We start from the raw sequence: 18,879 nt of genomic DNA on the forward strand, positions 1-18,879 counted from the left end.
ACGGTTACAGCACCTACACTGACCTACACCTACACAAGGCTATGGATGACAGTATTGTTGGGCGAGTGGGCTGTGGTTAAGGGCTGGTTATGAGAGTAATGATTTTTTTCCTCTCATGTGAACCGTCCAACTTTTGCCTTAAAGCTTCAGTGTGAGGTGGAGAAGCCACTGCTGACGTTCAGAGGGGACAACTTCAAGAAGGACATGAAGAAATATGACCACCACATTGCTGACCTGCGGAAACAGCTGGTCAGTCGTTATGCTGCTGTAGAGAAGGTATGGTCCATAATCATGATTTCGGTAGAGCTCTCATTACAGACAATTTTTAAAGTATTATTACTAATAGTTATATCATTTCATCTTTAAACATTACTTAAACCCTGTCAGGATGTAAAACCCTGTTGTAAACACAGCATGTAACAGCATGTCATACTATATGCTGATCTGAGCTTCTGTGCCGTTTACATCCAGTGATATAAGTGTCATGTTACCATAAGCACACTGTAACTATCATGACAGCTTCTCTATTTGACAACATAACACCTAAATGTACTTCCTAAAATTTTTGGGTACTGTAGTTAGCACATATTTTATAAGTAGGTAGGAACTGTATGATCTGTCATATCATGTTTTGTAGCAAATCGTGAATCAAAAGCCACTAGTGTGATTATTTCAAGAGATGAAATGATGATTGCTGACACAGCAGGGTAGCCACTTGTTCTAGTTTTCCCATGGCTGTCCCATTTTAACTTTCTATCCCAGAAAATATGTTGTATTAAGTTCATGTATTGTTCCACCCATTTTTTAAATGTTTCATACAACTGGCGATGGCTTAGTGGTTTTTCAGTTGCACCTGCGGGTCCGTGTTCAATTCCGTGTGCATGGAGTTTGCATGTTCTCTCCATACTTGTTTGGTTTCTTCTGGGCCCTCCTACAAGAACTTGACCAAAGACAAGTAGATAAGGCTAACTGGCGTTCACAAATTGCCCATAGTGTGTGAATTTTAACCAGAGGTCCTACTACGGGCGTTAAAATGGGAAGTGGCTGCAATGATCCCTAGTTATCTCATCCAATCTTATCCAAATTTTATCATTTTAATTCATATACATTCACATTTCATACACATTTCCATAATTCTTTTGATTGTGTAAAGCTGAATTGCGACAATTGTTAAAAGCGCTATACCAATGAAATTGAATTGAATTGAATAGTTAACCTACGGAGGTTTCTAATTGGATGGATGTGGTTAGCACTGTTGCTAGGCTTATTGATTAGGCTAATTGGCATTCCCAAATTGCCGGTAGTGTGTGAATGAGTGTGTGAGTGTGTGCCCTGTGATGGATTGGCACGCTGTCCAGGGGGTACCCCGTCTCATGCCCTAAGTCTCCTGGGATAGGCTCCAGGCCCCCCACGTCCCTAAATAAAAAGCGGTTTAGACGATGAGTGAGTGAGTCACACGAGCTACTCCAGAACTGGCTGCCAATAATTATAATAACTACGGGCAGTCTAAACACAAAATGAGGACATTTTGCACATTTAGTAAAGAAGGATTCTTTATAAAGGTGAAGAAAGATTCAGCTGGGGAGGATAAAACTGTCTAGTCCACATGTATAGCCAAAAGGCTGTTTTAACAGTTTTTTTTCCGTTTGTTCACATAAACACGACTCCCTAATCGTAAACCCATGTTGACCAAACAGAAGCCAGAAAAAAATAGTTCTTAACTACTATATTATACTCTTCCATCAAACCCAGGAGGGAGCTACAGCACATATAGCAGATGCTCTTACAATCCAAAATGCAGCTTTTTTTTTGGTCTACACGTCACCCCAGGAAACTGGAAGACGTCTTCTGTGACCTAAAACAGGGTTTGTGTGTGGACAAAAGGCCAAAAGGTATAAAACATAAAGGTCTATGTACAGTGTAATCTAACAGTTCTTCTTCTTCTTCTTCAAAAAAAAGGGTCTCTAAGGGATGGTCAGTCTTTTTCTGTATCTGTCACTGGCAACCTTTTGAGACAGTAACTTTGTCCTTGGTAACAAATCCTAGTAACAAATGTGAGAGTACGAATCCCCCTTTCAAATTAGCCAAGCCTAGCAACTGGAAGAAGCAGCTCATTATATTTTCAGAACCAATCCTGTCGAGACACGCACAGCAAGCTAGCTGGATAAAACACGGATATACACAACTGCCAACTAACCTCATGTTGCACAATAGAGGCTCGAGTTTCTGTTATATGCACAAACATCACACACTCATACTCCTGTGGGTATGGAGTGCCTGATTATTTCACATAAGGAAGAAATTCATAGTTTATCGTAGTATGTAATATTATATGGCATGACATTACATATATGACATTCTCATAGTCTGGTTATGATACAGGACTCAATTTAAGTTTTTTTGAGTTTATGTTCTTTTATACTTAAATATCTTTAAAACGTTGCCCAAATGTAAGTGAGCAACCATGGCATTAACAGATTGTGCTGTACGCATCACCACCACACCATACTGGATCTGTGGCCAGATTGCTTCATCCACAGCAGGTGGCTGGGTGAGGCACTGGGCTGTGACAGATCTATGTTTTTCTTCCTACCAACAAAATAGTTGTTTACTACTGAAGAAATTAAAATGCTGTAGTGTGTAGGCCATTCCGAAGGCTTCTAAAGTAAATGATTGAGGCTAACAAAGAATAAAACAGGAATCTACTGTACCTTTACATGGTTAAAAAAAAAAGACACCTATCTAATGGTACACAGAGAATGATACCGATTTAACGGTATCTACTGTACTGTAGATACACAGCTGAATTCACTGGCCCCTTTATTAGAAACAAAGTGATCCCTGCTCACGTATGGTCTTTTCCAGACAGGTAAACATGTGGCGATGGAGCAATGTATAGCATTATGCAGATCCAGGTCAGGAGCTTCATTTAATGAGACGGGATAGTTGAGGATTAGAATCTCAATCTTTAACTCCCCTGTTTCGCTGAGCCTGTACGAAGAATGGAGTCAGATGGTATTCTTGTTTGGACATGCAAGAACGTCGTATAGGATGAATACTTAATTTGTTTATGGCATTGACTGTCCAACAAAACACACCATAAATAGGATTATTTGAAAAATTGAGCCAAAGCAACAGATGTGGGTAGATAATCCTGACAGAGCATTATTACTCATTAGGGGGAATTAATCAGTCCCCAGAGTGGTAGGAAATGGGCCAGTGTTTATAGATGCTTTACTAATTTCTCCTCCAAACAGGTACAGACAATAGGAAAGTCATTTCAAACAGAGATAATAGATTTAATAAAATATGAATAAAGTTATGAATAAAACAGGAGGAACAAAACACATTTTAGTAATTGGAGGTGATATATTGAGGTCTGCGCTATGTGTGTGTGTGTGTGTGTGTGTGTGTGTGTGTGTGTAGGCTCGCAAGGCTTTGGCGGATAGGCAAAAGGACCTGGAGGTGAAGACGCAGCAACTGGAGATTAAACTGAGCAACAAGACTGAAGAGGACATCAAGAAGGCCCGAAGGAAATCCACTCAAGCAGGTCAGTAGTTTTTCTAGCAGCTTTAAATGTATTGCTTTTTCACTTACTAAATGTAAAAGTAATAAATTAAGCAACATTTCAGATTCCAGTTTTCGGTGACTTTTGGTCTCCTTTTCTTTACCGTTGTGTTTTAAGCTTAGTCTTGCTAGAACTGATTTAAGTGGGCACACACTTAAAATCACATGTAAATATGTAAATAATCATAATCAAATATCAGTTCTGCAATATGAATTTGATTTAGTCCTCTACTGGACAATAAGAATGAGAATTTCTCATTATTGAGCTCATGACTTCCTGCTCTGCTCTCCATTTCCTCATTTCGAGAAACGTTCCTGAAATAAGCCTGCCATTATCTACCTTACCTTATTATCCCTTAACACAAGTAAGCAGTTTTTCGTATGTCACTCTAGTGTGAAGTCAGTTAACAAACACTGTTTTGCCCTTGAAAGAGTTTCTTGCTTCATCGCCAGGATCCAACATTTTAACGGAGCCAGTTTCTCACAGCTGAAGACTGGAGATCCGGTACAGATACAGTGACATAATGGCATTAGAGAGAAAGTTAAAATCAGTCGCACTCAACATGTTTGTCCTCAACAAGTCAGGACTATCAATACTAGATTTCAATGCTGGCCATTCAGCTCTGTTGAGAGGAAGGGGATGTGGAAACCTTCAGGATGCAGCTTTTGAAAGCTGAGAACTGCCTGATACACCATGGGAGAGTATTATCACCCAGTCAGAGCCCAGGCAGAAAATGGTGTGTAGGCATACAAAGAAGAACAGTTTGGTGCCTGCTTTAGGCTCTTAAATTAGACAGCACAGCAGGGACATATTCAAAGCTGATGACTAGATATGCAGAGAAAGTTATCTGTTTTGTAATAAATTTCTGCGTGATGTTATCTATTCTATTGCTATATATCACATGAACATTTTGAAGTCCAATAATGCTGAGGCTGTGATGTTGTGTGGCAAAGTTTACTCTGAGGCTTGCACCTAAAGCATGGTGTGAACACTGAACTGGAACTGAGCCTGGGACCTAAATAGGGACTTAGGGTGAGGGTTGTGATGGAACTTGGCATAGACCGGGGTTTTTCAACTCCAATCCTGGAGAGACAGTGTCCAACACAGATTGTAATTCACCAACACCTAAACACATGCAATGAACCTGGTAATTAACAGATTAGATGAATCAGCTGTGTTTGAGCAGAATAATCACAAAATTGTGTTGGACAGTTTCTGGAGTTCAAAAACCCTGGCATAGACACTGGACCAGGACTAGACATGTGTAATGGGCTGGAACTAAGGCACTAAGGAGGAACTTGGCATGCTGGAACTTGGCATGGGAACTGGGGTGGTGCTTGGTCCCCTGTAACTTGCATGATGGAATGATGCAGAAGAAGTGGACATGAAACATGGAACAGGCTGCCTTTTCTGCCTTTGGTGAGAATTTGTTTGGAATAAACAAGTTGCGATGGGACAAGAAAGACTATTTTATGAGCTTTAAAAAAAAAAGCTTGTCAAGAGCACAAACTCCTTAAAGCCAAGAGATGCTGCTTGCACATTGCTTCCGAAACTTGTATGTGGCATCAACAGAATGCTCCCAAAGCCAGGCAATTGCACTGCATTACATACTTAAAGCTTGGTATTGGGACCAACACAATGTCCTAAAAGCTGGGTTGTGGCACTAGCACCACATCCTTAAAACCATGGTGCATTGTAAGGCATGGCTAGGACAGAAGAGCACCCAGATTGGGCAAAGCAGAAGAGGACTCAGGCAGAGCAGGGCATGACCCAGTCAGAACAGGGCATGATTCGGACAAAACAGCATATCAGCACCCAGCCCAACCCAGCATTGCCAGGAGTCAAGGATGCAGTATATTCTGGCAAATTATTATTCCATATATTCAAGCATAAATTCAGTTCAAATATAAGGTTATGGATATACAGTCTATTATTAGCACTTATATTATTAGGCTAAACAATTCCAAAACCAGAGATATAGCCTTTCAACGTATTGCATAACAAAATTTAAATTAAAACAAGAACACACACACACACACACACACACACACACACACACACACATATATATATATATATATATATATATATATATATATATATATTAGTACATTGTACATACATTTACTGTTAGTATTTGTTATTTAATTTTATTTCCCCTATTTTTATTTTATTTGACTTTATTCTGTTTATTCTTAATCTTTAACTTTGTACTGTCAACTTGCTGCCGTGGAAAAACAAATAACGGGACGAATAAAGGTTTATCTTATCTTATCTTATATATATATACATATACACACAAACACACACACACACACACACATATATATATATATATATATATATATATATATATATATATATATATATATATATATATATATATATATATGTGTGTGTGTGTTACTGTGTGTGCTTGAACACACACAGTAACATATATTCACTTACTGTACTGTATGTGTAACTTACCAGGAACATCCAAACTCAGTTGATGACTGAGACACACCCTGTCTGAACACTTAAGCCTTTAGTTAAGTTAACGCTGATGTGTGCCATGTTCATAATGACTCAGCAGGTGTTCTTGAGTAAATACTAAATTAAGTGTTTGAGGGATTGTATTATAAAAGAATCACAGATGCTTATGGGATACACAGACTGAGCTTACCATACTGTATAAGATCTCCAGCTCAGTGCAGTGCTTACAGTTACATATTAACATATACGTGTTTTTCACTATCAATTACTGAATGTCCTGTATCATTGTTAAACGATATATAAAGACATGCATAGGTGTATACACCTCCTCGAACTTCTGATGGCAGACAAGCGATATTCTACTTTTACCGCCGCGCCTCACGGCGACAGGATTTGGGTTTGTGCGTTTGCTGGTTTTTACCGCTGAGTGGTCTAGAGTCGCACATAGTTGCAGATAAAATCAAGTGAAAGATTGTAATTAAACGAATTTATAATCACAGTACTAAAATTTCAGTACACATTTAGAATTTAAATTCAATTAAACCTTATTAGGATCGAATTTAAGCAATGTAAATGTTATCACAGTGAGCCTTTAGATTTTATCATGTGTAATTAGAAAAGCTACAGTACGCATGGTGGGTTTTGTGTTATCTTATACTTGTGTTTTTTAAATTTGTAGTAGATTCATTGACTGAAATAAGTCAAACTAAATGACCATAAAATTAAAACATTGTCAGGACGTGCTACTGCGTCAGCAGACGCCGATGTCATTCCGCAGCGCCTGTGTTTTGCGTTATTATAAGAATGAAATGCAGTAGGCTGTTATGATCATCATAATATTATTTAATAAATAATGAAAATGTTTTTTAACAAATTACATTTTTACATCCCAGTAGCACCCCCGTTGCGCTGTACCAACGCCGGCAAAACCTTTTGAAGATGATCAATTTATTGCATTTTTAGCGCAGATTTTATTCTGCTTTCTTCATAATAATGCCAGTCCATAATTACTGTAAATTTATAGTTTACTATTATACTATTAAGCTACTGTTTCTCATTACGTAAATGTGCTGTGCATTATATTGAACTAACCTTCAAAGACAACTATTGGTCCTGGTCCCTGTTGGGATATGGTCCCCCGAACATGGAGTTTTACAGGATGTTTGTCCTTAGGTTTCGCTACCTGCCGACCCCTTTTTTTGTAGCACATCAACGCAAAGCGCTCCAAAGCCACAGCTGTTTTGTTAGCAAAGATTACATTGTCAAAGTTCTCTTTGACAGCCATCCACTGCTTCGCTTGGCTGAGACGCAGGGCGTAGTTGGTGTTCCGAATCATTGGGTCTGTGCCAAACAAACAAACAAACAAACAAACAAACAAACAAACAAAACACACAAACAAACAAATATATAGATAAATATATCTGCATTTCGGTGAATGGACAATTTTAGGCACAGTTGTTATGTTTTCTTTCAAATTTTAGTGATGGATTTAATGGTGAACCATTATTATTTATTTATTTATTTATTTATTTAACAAAACCTGGACTTGTTTCGATAGCTACTTGGTTTTCATGATGCTGCACTTTTAAGGAATGTTCTCCAAAACTATGTCCTTTTAATAATCTAATTATGTGACTTTGATAGCAAGTACTTTCACCAAAGCTAATTTTCTGGTAGATTTCACATCAAAAGAGCGCAGATAATTATTCAGTCTCAACATTGTTGACTAACCCGAGCTATGTAGATCCCCCTCGTCGATATTATGCATTGGTTTGTGCAGACTCATGCTATTTATAATAAAAAAAAATTCACTTTTGGATAATTTGTAGATCTTCATGTGGATATTCACATAAATATATCAAAGAAATTTTTTTTTCTTTTTTGTGCTTTGACACAAGATTTAATTTTCCCACTAGAGATGACCCTAGTGGGATAAAAAACATTTTGATCTTCATCCTTCTTCAGGCATTAAGAAAAAAGGGGGGCAAATACATGGTCATAACCCCTTATTTGGAAGCCTTTGTGACATAATTAGCTAGAAAAATGCACTTCCACAAATGGGTGTGTGTCATAGCGTTTAAATATACATATTTGCAGTTAAAGCTTTTATTACTAGACACATTTTAAAGACCTTATGTTAACTAGGAGTAACTTATTTACTTACACTAAAAGTAAATATGCCAAGGCAGCCTCATCTGCCTTCACATGAATTTGAGTAAGATCCAAGTCCAATGGGAAAAGGAAAAGGTATTCATGGACCTTACTTTGTGCACTGGTGCGCAGTCATGTTGGAACAGAAAGGGGCCTCCCCGAACCTTTTCCACAAATTTGGAAGGAGAAATTGTCCAAAATGACTTGGTATGCTGAAGCATTAAAAGGTTCCTTTCACTGAGCCCAACTCCTGAAAAACAGCCCCACACCTGTGCCAACACGACTGCGCACCAGTGCACAAAGCAAGGTCCATAAAGACATGCATGAGCGAGTTTGGTGTGGAAGAATTTGACTGGCCTGCACAAAGTCCTGACCTCGAACCTGATACAACACCTCTGGAACGAATTAGAGCAGAGACTGTGAGCCAGGACTCCTCATTCCAACATCAGCGTCTGACAGTGCCTTGTGGAAAGCCTTCTTAGAAGAGTTGAAGCTGTTAGAGCTGCAAAGGGTGGACCAACATCATAATAAACCCTACGGATTAAGATTCGGATGTTACTGAAGTTCATATGCATGTGAAGGCAGGCGAGCGAATACTTTCGGGAATATTGTGTATAAGATGTTATCTTTTAAGTCTATTGCAGTTCTAGGTTGTAACAATACAGAAATGGGAGTTTACAGGGGGTGAGTGTTTAGGGAAGATGCAGTTTATTATAAATCTCAGCAGTAGCAGTACACTATACACTATATATGGCTGCATCTAAATGAAAAAAAAAAAAAAAAAAACATATTCCAGCTTGGCTAATCAGCAATCCTTACTAAATTCCTGCTATTCTGACGCACATTGCACATTTAAATGTAGAAGTGTCAGCATCTCACATGCCTTTTTTTTTTTTTTTGGTGAGCTCAGAAGTACTGTATAGCCCTACTGACACACACCTATGCACAGTTCCCACTGTAAATAGGAAACATCATTCATGGTTAGATGCTGCTTACTTGATGTCAGTTATCATGTTTTTCCAATTATTTAGGCAAACATTAATAAAGACACCAGCTCATTCCAATATACATGGATTTGTCACTTTGTTTAAATGGTGTAGTATTTGGTTCCTCAATCTTAGCTATACAATTATGTTTAATGTTCCAGATTGTTTTATTGTTCATTTTTGTATATTGTCCATTATTTTAAGTATGAGCTGTGACTGCCTCCTGCTGGAGTGTAAAAGCTCTGAGTCTGTGGTTCTGTAAGTCTGTTTTGCTTGTAATACTGTAGGTGATGACTTGATGCGCTGTGTGGATCTCTACAATCAAGCTCAATCTAAGTGGTTTGAAGAGATGATCACTACAAGTCTGGTAATTAAAAGTATATATATATATATATAAATATATAAACAACTTATGTAGCCCAAACTGTTTGTCTGGAAATCTCATACTTTATTTCCACTCTAAAGAATTATTGTACGTTCCTAATCTGAATCCCAATTTGGAGATTCTTGTATTGAATGTAAATGTTAGATAATGTTCTAAGACACAGTTATAGTGTTACAGTTTTCTCACATCTGATTGCTTGCACAGGAGTTGGAAAGGCTTGAAGTGGAGAGGGTGGAGATGATACAGCAGCACCTGCTCCAGTACACAACTCTACGTCGTGAGACAGACATGTTCAACCAAAGTGTAAGTGATGGACAGATTCACATATTGTTTTAACACCATCACTTTGCACTTCTAATCCTATTTATTTGGTCAGTAATTAACGTTGGCTACTGTAGTAGATTGTGCAAATTGTAAAGCTTAAAATAAATGTTGCAGAAATATATTTAGGTGGCACAGTGGCGTCGTGGTTAGCACTGGTGGGTACACCTCCAGGGTCCGGCTTTGATTCTCACCTAGACTCTGTGTGCATGTTTTCCCCGTGCAAAAACATTCAGATTACACTATTTGCTCTTCCCAGATTGCCCAAGCATATGTGTGTGTGTGTGTGTGTGTGTGTGTGTGTGCCCGCCCCGCAATAGAATGGCACCCTTCTACTCTTGTACCCTGTCTTGTGCCCTGGGATAGGCTCCAGGCACCCTGCAACCCTGTACATAGGATAAAGTGGTTATTGCTTTTTCAGTTTGGGGGCCTCCTGACTGTTATAATTCACGTGAGATACATGACGAAATCTAATCTTATTCATTCCGGGAAAACCTGTAGCGCTCAAAGTTTATACAGGAGAAAACGTTTACATTTAACCATATAAAAGTTTTTCTCAGGTGACCATGCAAATATTCTCCCTATAATACCAGATGCAGCATTTCCATGCACACTTTTCTTACAACAGCTTATTAGTCCAGCTAAAGGATTAACCATGATCCAGTTACTGATCCTGTTACTAAAAGTGCATGCTCCACATCTTTCACCCAGAACTAAACGCTTTAGCAAATCCTACCACTTAGAGCTTCGGTGACCAGGCTGTCCGAGACGGAGCTGAGTAAACAAGTGGTGTGAGCTTGCACCAGTGAAAGCTGTAGATTTAATGATGGCTGGTGGCCAAATATCAGTGTTAGACACAGTAATAAACAGTGAGGTCTCTTTATTATACAACTACAATTAAGTACAGTGACGCTCTTGTGAATGAGAGTGAAGAATCATTCTGTTAGAATTATATGCATGTCTATATACTGTATATTGGGGTGAAAAACAATGCCACTCTATATTCTTATCTGTTTTATATACCTGAAGTGGGAGTGGCCTTAAACAGGAGTGCATATTATTATGATAGAAATAGCAGCACTGTCAGCATGTCGAATAAACACCAAAAAATCCATCAAGTAATGGAGTTTTAAAAAGGATAATGCATATTTTGTTTGTCTCTGTATTTATAAAAGGTTAAAAACACATTAAAATGTTCAATTTGAAAAATGTACAATATTTGACATGTGTGTTATAGACCCTGGAGCCAGTGGACCAGCTCCTCCGGAGTGTGGTTCCAGCCAAAGACAGAGAACTATGGGTACGGGAGCACAAGACAGGGGATCTGAGACCTGTGGACATGGACATTTAAAGGTCACTAACCCCCATATTAGAAGACAACCACACACACCCCTCACACACTTTTCAAGTCTGCCTGTCTGTCTGTACAACACTCCAAGTTCTCGGGCCAAAGCCATAACAGCATTGTCCCACTCAAGCCAGCATTCGCATCCTTCAATATTTTCCATGGACTTACAACCTTACAAAGAGTGGTGATATCATTTATATCCAACAGGTCACAGGCAGAGTGCATTAATCTACTCAGCACTTCCTTTTGCATGATTAAAAATCCACCAGCCTTATCGATCAGCACACACAGATCTTGTCGGTTTACTTCCTGATTCAACACGTTATTCATATGCATTTACAGACAAACTTTTTAAAATAATTATTGAAGTTAAACAACAGTCAGGCAACATATGGAAACACATACGAATGCTGAAATATGACACCATTATGGAAGCATGCAGGCCATTATTTCTGTAAAATAATGGTTCAAAAAAAAAAAAAGAGGAAAATCAGTCATTTATCGTAGTGTTCAAAATCCGTTCTGCAGGTAAATCCAGCTGCAGTCTGACATAGCCAGCAGTCTAAACCTAAATAACCAGCATGATCCCAGATGTAGAATTTGTGAAAAATAATATTCTATTCTAGTGTCACTGTATAGTTATGTTGTTATATCTGTAATGTAATTGCAATGAGAAATTATATGGAATTTTTATTACATTCATACCCTACCTAAATCTGCAACATGAACTCTTCCTAACAAAAATAATAATAATAATAATAATAATAAATAATGACAACAACAAAAAAAAGAATAATAAAAACAGCCTAAACAAAATGCATTATCTAGGTACGGATATTTTTTAAAAATATTTTTGCAGACGTGTTTTGCAAAGAAGCATGTAGTTCTTAGAAAATGCAGTGATGAATAGTTTGGTTTCATCTACGGAATAATATTTGTGTAAAAACAGTTCCAGCCCACTGACTGTGTCCATAGAGTATGTGTCTGCAAAACACTGTATTCATAAGCCCAATCATGTAATTTTTCCTCAAGCAATGCCAAGAAACTTCTTTATGCAGAACATGATCAACTACATCATAATCTCATTCTGCTTTCATTTCAAGTTAAGATAGAGAAGTTACTATAGCTGGTGTTTAAAGCTGAGTGTAGAAACTGCTTTAATTTAAATAAAGAAGACGCATTAATTTGTCACATATACATGTATATTACTGTACTTGTACAGTATATGTGACAGTAAAATGTGACATCATGATTTGTATTATGTACACTCTTGGAATGGAGGGTTCTTTAAGGGTTCTTTAAGACTTTAATGTATATTTAAAAGGTTCTCTGCTACTACTCTTTCTGAAAGTAATCACACTGTTGTATAGGTCTATGTAGAACCTTTAAGGAACCTCCCAGAGGGACAACAGACGAGCCCTTAAGGTTTCTAAGAGTGTATAATGTACACCTTTTAGTGCCTAAAGTTTCGTCTTGGAATGTTCATGATATGTTATATGTTTGTATATAGATGTAAATATGTGTATGTGTGTGTGTGTGTGTGTGTGTGTGTGCGCGTGTGTTGTTTCTTTTTTGGTGTCTGCAAATGTCATAAGCATATCCTCCGCAAATCCTTGTGGAATAGTAAGTTAATGTGGGTTTGTTCACGTATTAAGATCTCGGTTAAACATTCTTAAATCGAGACCTGTTCATGTTGGGAAAGGGGGGGGGGGGATGGGGGGGCAGCTGAATACTGTAGGCATTAGATCATTTATATAATATTGGCAAAATGTATTTCAGATTTTCACCTCCCTCACACATTTGAGGTCCTGATTCTTAATCTAGAAATGAAGCAACAAGATTTAATTGTAAACCGGATTAATTTACACCAAAATTGTGGTATTCATGAAAAGCAGGTTAATTTCATATTTAAAAAAATATATCATTCATACCCTACAAGAGCTGAGTTTGTACATACTTATGTAGAAGGAGACTCTCTTGAGTGACTGCTTTAAAACATATTTACAGTATAATCATGTAATTGATGAGGTACTTGAGAAAGCAATCTGAAATAAGTTGATGAATTAAAAGAAGACATGAGGAAGAGTTAATGTAAATCTGTGGTAGTGAACATTGTATAACATTGTGTGAGGACCACACTCGCTCACCATGCTTGTTTCTCATGAAGTAATCATGTTATGGGTTTATTTTAAGGACCTTTTTATTGATGTAAAACACCAATGTCACTAGAACATCATCTAATTATACTGAATATATAGTGCAGAGAAAGTCTGCTGTATCAAAAATTTCCCTTTGTAGATCTGGCCTACAAAAAACATATACACTATTTTAGAAAATGCTTGATTAATGCGACCCAATGAAATCTGGACGTAACTTGGAGATGCAGCACGTAGGAACCTGAAGTACAGAAAAACCATAAAAAAAACTGATCTGCTATTTCTAAATGATTTTTTAAATATTTTTTATTAAGCATACATCAAGCCTGTCTATATAAAAAAAAAATTTGATAATAATTTAAGTTAATTGATGCGAAATGGACAAACTTGATACTCTTTTTTTAGAAATCGATAAAGCAGTCTACAGGAAAGCAGCTGCATGTTTTTATTGCATTGATCGTTGTTTTGTGTTAATGTCTTACTGTAAGTGTATGTTTAGATATAAATCCATGCAGGGACTCTGAGCCGAATGGGAGTGTATGGGGATGGGTGTAAATCTGTATCACGTCATGTATGAAAAAAATATGTATGGGTTGCAACAGTTAATTGTTTAAAGGAATCAAAAACGGCACATGCTCAGACATTTTCAGGTAGTACACAAAAGCTTTTTTCCCCCCTCTTTTTAAATAAGTTCATTTTCTACTGATTATCATTCCTTTTTTGCTTAACACTGGGCGTAGCTGCTGTACCTTTATGCAGGTTTGCATGTCTAGCATTGTCCATTTCAGAATTACACGTGTAATAACTTGTCCACACACACACGAACATTGTGCATTATGTGTATTTTTGAAAAAAATGTTTTGTTAAATGTCTGTGTATGTAACCAGATCCTTTCTAAAATATATATATATATAATGCTGTAATTGTTGATTTATTTGCTTACGAATTAATGGTCCCTATAAATACAACATGTTCATGGAATTATCATGTTTCTGTTGAATATGCCCATGAAATTACCAAAATAAAGAAATAATAATAATAATAATAATAATAATATCAAATTATTTTAACTACATTTTATGTTCCGCAACAACGAGAACAGGACGACAACATCCTCTTGAAACTCTTATTTCCTGCTGCACATTACCCTAATAACCCAGCAATTGTGACTGGAAAGGATTGATTCATTTAAGCAGATGAAACATAGCCTTCTGGCACCGGTCCTCCTACAACTCCATCAGGTCCAATCAGCTCCAGCAGCTCAGGATTCCACCCTTGAAACCAGGCCATGCATTACCCTAATCCAAAGTAACAAATAAGTCCATGTAGTGTATTTCTCACCATTCCCCCAAAGCTCTGGCACAGCAGAGCAGCAACATGCCAAAGACGGAGCAGAGAAATGAAAGCTTTGTGAGGTTTCCATTGTAGCAGCGCTGCTACGGTGTACTGTTATGATTTACTTCTGCATGTGTTCCTCTTAAAGTGCAATACATCTCAGAGACCAAAATGAATTAGTTAATTTAAAATAGAAAATTGAAGTACCTACTGTAGACACAGAGCTTTGACCCACTTTAAAAACATGCACTATTCTAAACTTTCAAACCTATGAGAAATGAACTGACTTACACCTTACACATCAACAGAAACAAATCCCTTATTTGTTAGCAATACCTGACTGTGATTATTATCAATAAGAAACCTCTGACAGACCGTCGTAGCCGACACACACAATATGATATCCTGTAAAGGCAATAACAATAGTCATGTGAATGAATAACTGTAGGACTTGTCTTTTGCATTTATATAGTGAGATTCTAAAGTCTACAAAGCCTAGAACATTTTGGCAAACACACACACACATACAATGCACCAGGAAACAGAGCTAAGTGGTATTGAACAAAAAACAAAGAAACAAACAAAATATAATAGACATCTCATATCTACTGTTAAACAACTGAGGTCAAAGGATAGGGATGCAAGACATGGTCCCTAACTGCGTCCAACCAAATCCATACTACTGTACAGTACCTCCTCGTGAATGCAGATCCAGAAGAGGGCCAAATGATATGGTGGAATTTTGCAGACAGAATTGCTAGACCTGTTATCGGTTTGCAAATGTTCATAAATTGAAGCTAAAAAAAAGGAATTCCTAAAAAATTTATTTATTTATTTTTTTGTCATTTTTTGAATTAAATTGCTTTCATTTAGTTAAAATACTAAAACACATACAAATAATCCATCAACACAAAATCAACACTACCAGTGGCTTATAAGAGTTTTCCTGGATTGACCTTCACATTTTAAGAGGATTGATTACGCCAGAGGGATTGATAACCTGAGCCTAATAACCCTCTCACCATTTTGTCTTTACTCAACAATCATGTTATTATAAATTAATAAAGCAAATAAATGCACGGTAGATGCTTAAGTAATGGATCTACCCTTTTTTTTTTTTTAAGTGATGGAAATTCATGGTCATGCTGTGGATTGAAAAGGGCTTGTTTACTGTACCCGTGCAATAGGAATAGAGATATTTGATCAAGGTCATGGCTCTGCCGTGTTAACTTAGACAATTCACATGCACACACAGATGGTCCGCTTGAGCAAAACAGTGCCAGAATGGCATAGAAGGAGTTTAGCTGTGTAAACAGGAAATGAGCAGCGCATAGTCTCAGGGGAAAATCGGCCCTGAATGTTATGGCTTCTTTTCCTTCAGTTTGTCCTGTATCTTCTTTGGCTCATCAAACTGTATCAACCTTAAAATGTCTTTGTTGTCCATCACTCCTTGGATGAACTCTCCTTCTGCGATCTTATCTGCAAAGCCAATGAGAGATTGTGAAAGTGTAATATTTTATTACTGGCTAATATTTTTTTATAAAAACAATGACCAGCCGGGTTTCTACTTTGTTGCACACAATTATTTACATTGTATAACGCTTCTTCCACAGAAAATATAATTTACTCCTATGTAATGCAATTATTTTTGGTGTCATTCAGTTTCACAACAGTAAAGTGTAATTACCATTTTCTTTCTTTTGGAAAAAGTTCCATATTTTATCTGCTCTCTTTTCTGGTGTGTTCTCATCCTCTGAAAGTTTGTCCTGGTCTTCAACAGGAATCATATTGAAAATTGACTATATTTGGAAGAACAAAGAATAAGTAACAGTGGTCGTGAATAAAGAGATTAAAAGATGCATTAACTCAACCTACAGTAGATGCTAAAGATTTTCAAACTACTCTAATAAATATTTTTAGGTGAAATTTTTTATTTGTTTAAGTAAAAATTTCTACGCCATGGTCAGATTAAACTGAATTCAAACACATCTACACGATCACACACACCTGTATATATACACACCTTCACAATCTCCTGGACTTCATTTTTGCTGATGGTTCCGTTGCCGTCAACATCATACAGAGCGAAAGCCCACTCAAGCTTGTGCAGAGTTTTGCCTGAGGAAGTCAAATGCAATGCAATTATGTACTCCTTAAAGTCCAGCGTGCCATCAGCATTCAGGTCAAAGCTTCGGAAAACATGCCGTGCATACGCAGTGGGGTCGGCGTCAGGAAAGAAGCTGGCATAGATGCCTTCAAACTGCTCCTTAGTAATGCGCCCACTAGGACACTCTTTTAGAAAGGTGGTGTACCAGGAGCTGAGCTCAGCCTCACTGTATTTTGTGTTCATTTTTAGATCCTCCAGAATCTCTTTGGACAAAGCACTGCTCTTGCTGTTTCCCATGCTGTATTTTAAGTTTATACCAGCACTGCCTCCTGTTTTTGCTTCCTGCTATCAGTTCTCTGGTGGTTTTGGCCAGATACCCAATTAGATCAATGTTTAAATCTTCTTGGGTCACTCTACGTGACAACTCCCACTAAGCTATGTGCTTGATGGGATTATGATATCTCTTTTTATACCCAGGCAAGCTCTCTGAAAGATTAATTAGCTACGTCACATAATACTGACATCCTGTATAGCAGTGGAACTGTTTACCACAGTAAATCATTATTAACTTTTTTGGCCTCATGAAGAAGGATATAGTTCTGTTAGTTACCACCATTAATTGGTATTACGGTTCTGGCCATGATTCTATTTGTAGTTGGGGCTCCTGTAGAGTTAAAATGGTCTCAAGTGTTTTGTTTCATTTTTTTTTCAAGTCTATGTAAAGCAGTGATTTACTTGAAATCCCATTCATGAGATTGTATTACAACATGTAGGTTAATTATAGCAATGATTAATTAAAGGCAGTATCGAAAAGAAGCACTCTCTTGATGGACTGGAAATGGGCATTAAGGCAGAGCCATGTACACACACACACATACACACAAGGAAATATTTTGCATAATCCTTAAATATCTTGTTTTGCATGGAAAGCAGATGTAGGTACATCTATCTCTTTGTTCACATTAAAAAAGCAAGCAGGGGTCCCTTTTAAGCTCAGGCATTAGGGGGGCAAGACAGATCTAGCCCTAATTATAATCTAGGTTTGGTCTACACTCTCAGTTGACAGCAAAGTGAAGCAAGCATGATAACATTTAAATAAATCTGTAATTGTGTTTCAGTGACAAAATGTTAAGTGAACAACAAACTAAGGCAATAATAATGGAAATCCTACTTTTAACTTATACACATGGATACAGAAATGTGGCTATACCCCATGAACCCCATACAAAAGGTTACTGGTCATTAATTCATGTGATTTGTACCACCATGAAATGAAGAGAAAAGATTATGTAAAAATCAGTTGAAGGACTTTGACATGCTGAAATAGATTGACTAGTGAACTAAAAAATAATTATATCTCTTCTCCTCTTCTGTTTGGAAAAAAAAAACATGGGTGCATGACTGAGGTTCACAAAATTGCATCTGAACAAACTACAAAACATCTGGAACAATGCTGTATGGATAAAGACCAAAGTGTAGTTGTTTGGCCTTAATGGGCAACACTACTGTATTTTTTGGGGAAAAAAAAAACATTTCAGGAGAAACGCCTCTTATATAATGTGAAGCACTACGGTGGAGGGGTGATGCTATGTTTTGCAGCCACGTGACCTGGGCGCCTGGCAGTCACTGAGTTGATCATAAACTCCTCTGTATACCAGAGTATTCTAAAGGCAATTGTGAGGCCGTATGTCCGACAGCTAAAGTTTGGTCGGAACTCGGTCATGTACCAGGACAATGATCTGAAGTGCACCAGTAAATCTACATTAGACTGGCTGAAAAAGAAAAGAGTCAAGGTTTTGGAATGGCTAAGTTAAAGTCCAAACCTACAGTATATCTATACCAGGAAAAAACCTACTTCAAGGGATCTACAAGCTATTGAGTCATAGAGGGTACTTAGTGTCCTTGTCGTTAGAATTTTACACCATGGTACTGTTGACTTGTTGTTGTTTTTTTCTTAATGGTTTAAACTTACTGTAAACTGGGAACCTTAGAGATAAATATTTTTATATCTTTATGTATTGATGTGTATGCAAAGGTGGACCAACTG

The 18,879-nt window shown here is 37.4% G+C and overlaps 2 protein-coding genes across 4 annotated transcripts in view; one reads left to right on the forward strand and one right to left on the reverse strand.

Moving 5' to 3' along the window:
• Positions 1-14,441, forward strand: part of gas7a (growth arrest-specific 7a) — a 48,498-nt gene extending 34,057 nt beyond the window's left edge. For all 3 annotated transcript variants that reach the window (XM_053514638.1, XM_053514640.1, XM_053514639.1), the window contains 5 exons: positions 145-276; positions 3,427-3,550; positions 9,468-9,547; positions 9,770-9,868; positions 11,124-14,441. In XM_053514638.1, the coding sequence (XP_053370613.1) occupies positions 145-276; positions 3,427-3,550; positions 9,468-9,547; positions 9,770-9,868; positions 11,124-11,237 (549 nt within the window). In that variant the 3' untranslated portion in view covers positions 11,238-14,441. The remainder of the gene's footprint in view (positions 1-144; positions 277-3,426; positions 3,551-9,467; positions 9,548-9,769; positions 9,869-11,123) is intronic.
• Positions 14,442-15,168: 727 nt separating this feature from the next.
• Positions 15,169-17,255, reverse strand: rcvrna (recoverin a). The gene is made up of 3 exons (XM_053514641.1): positions 16,749-17,255; positions 16,413-16,524; positions 15,169-16,204 (listed from the first exon to the last, which is right to left on the reverse strand). Exons 1-3 carry the CDS (start codon positions 17,127-17,129, stop codon positions 16,086-16,088), a joined length of 612 nt encoding a protein of 203 aa, XP_053370616.1. The 5' UTR covers positions 17,130-17,255; the 3' UTR covers positions 15,169-16,085.
• Positions 17,256-18,879: the final 1,624 nt, after the last annotated feature.

Source organism: Clarias gariepinus, chromosome 16 (genome assembly GCF_024256425.1).
Source record: "Clarias gariepinus isolate MV-2021 ecotype Netherlands chromosome 16, CGAR_prim_01v2, whole genome shotgun sequence".
Taxonomy (NCBI): domain Eukaryota; kingdom Metazoa; phylum Chordata; class Actinopteri; order Siluriformes; family Clariidae; genus Clarias; species Clarias gariepinus.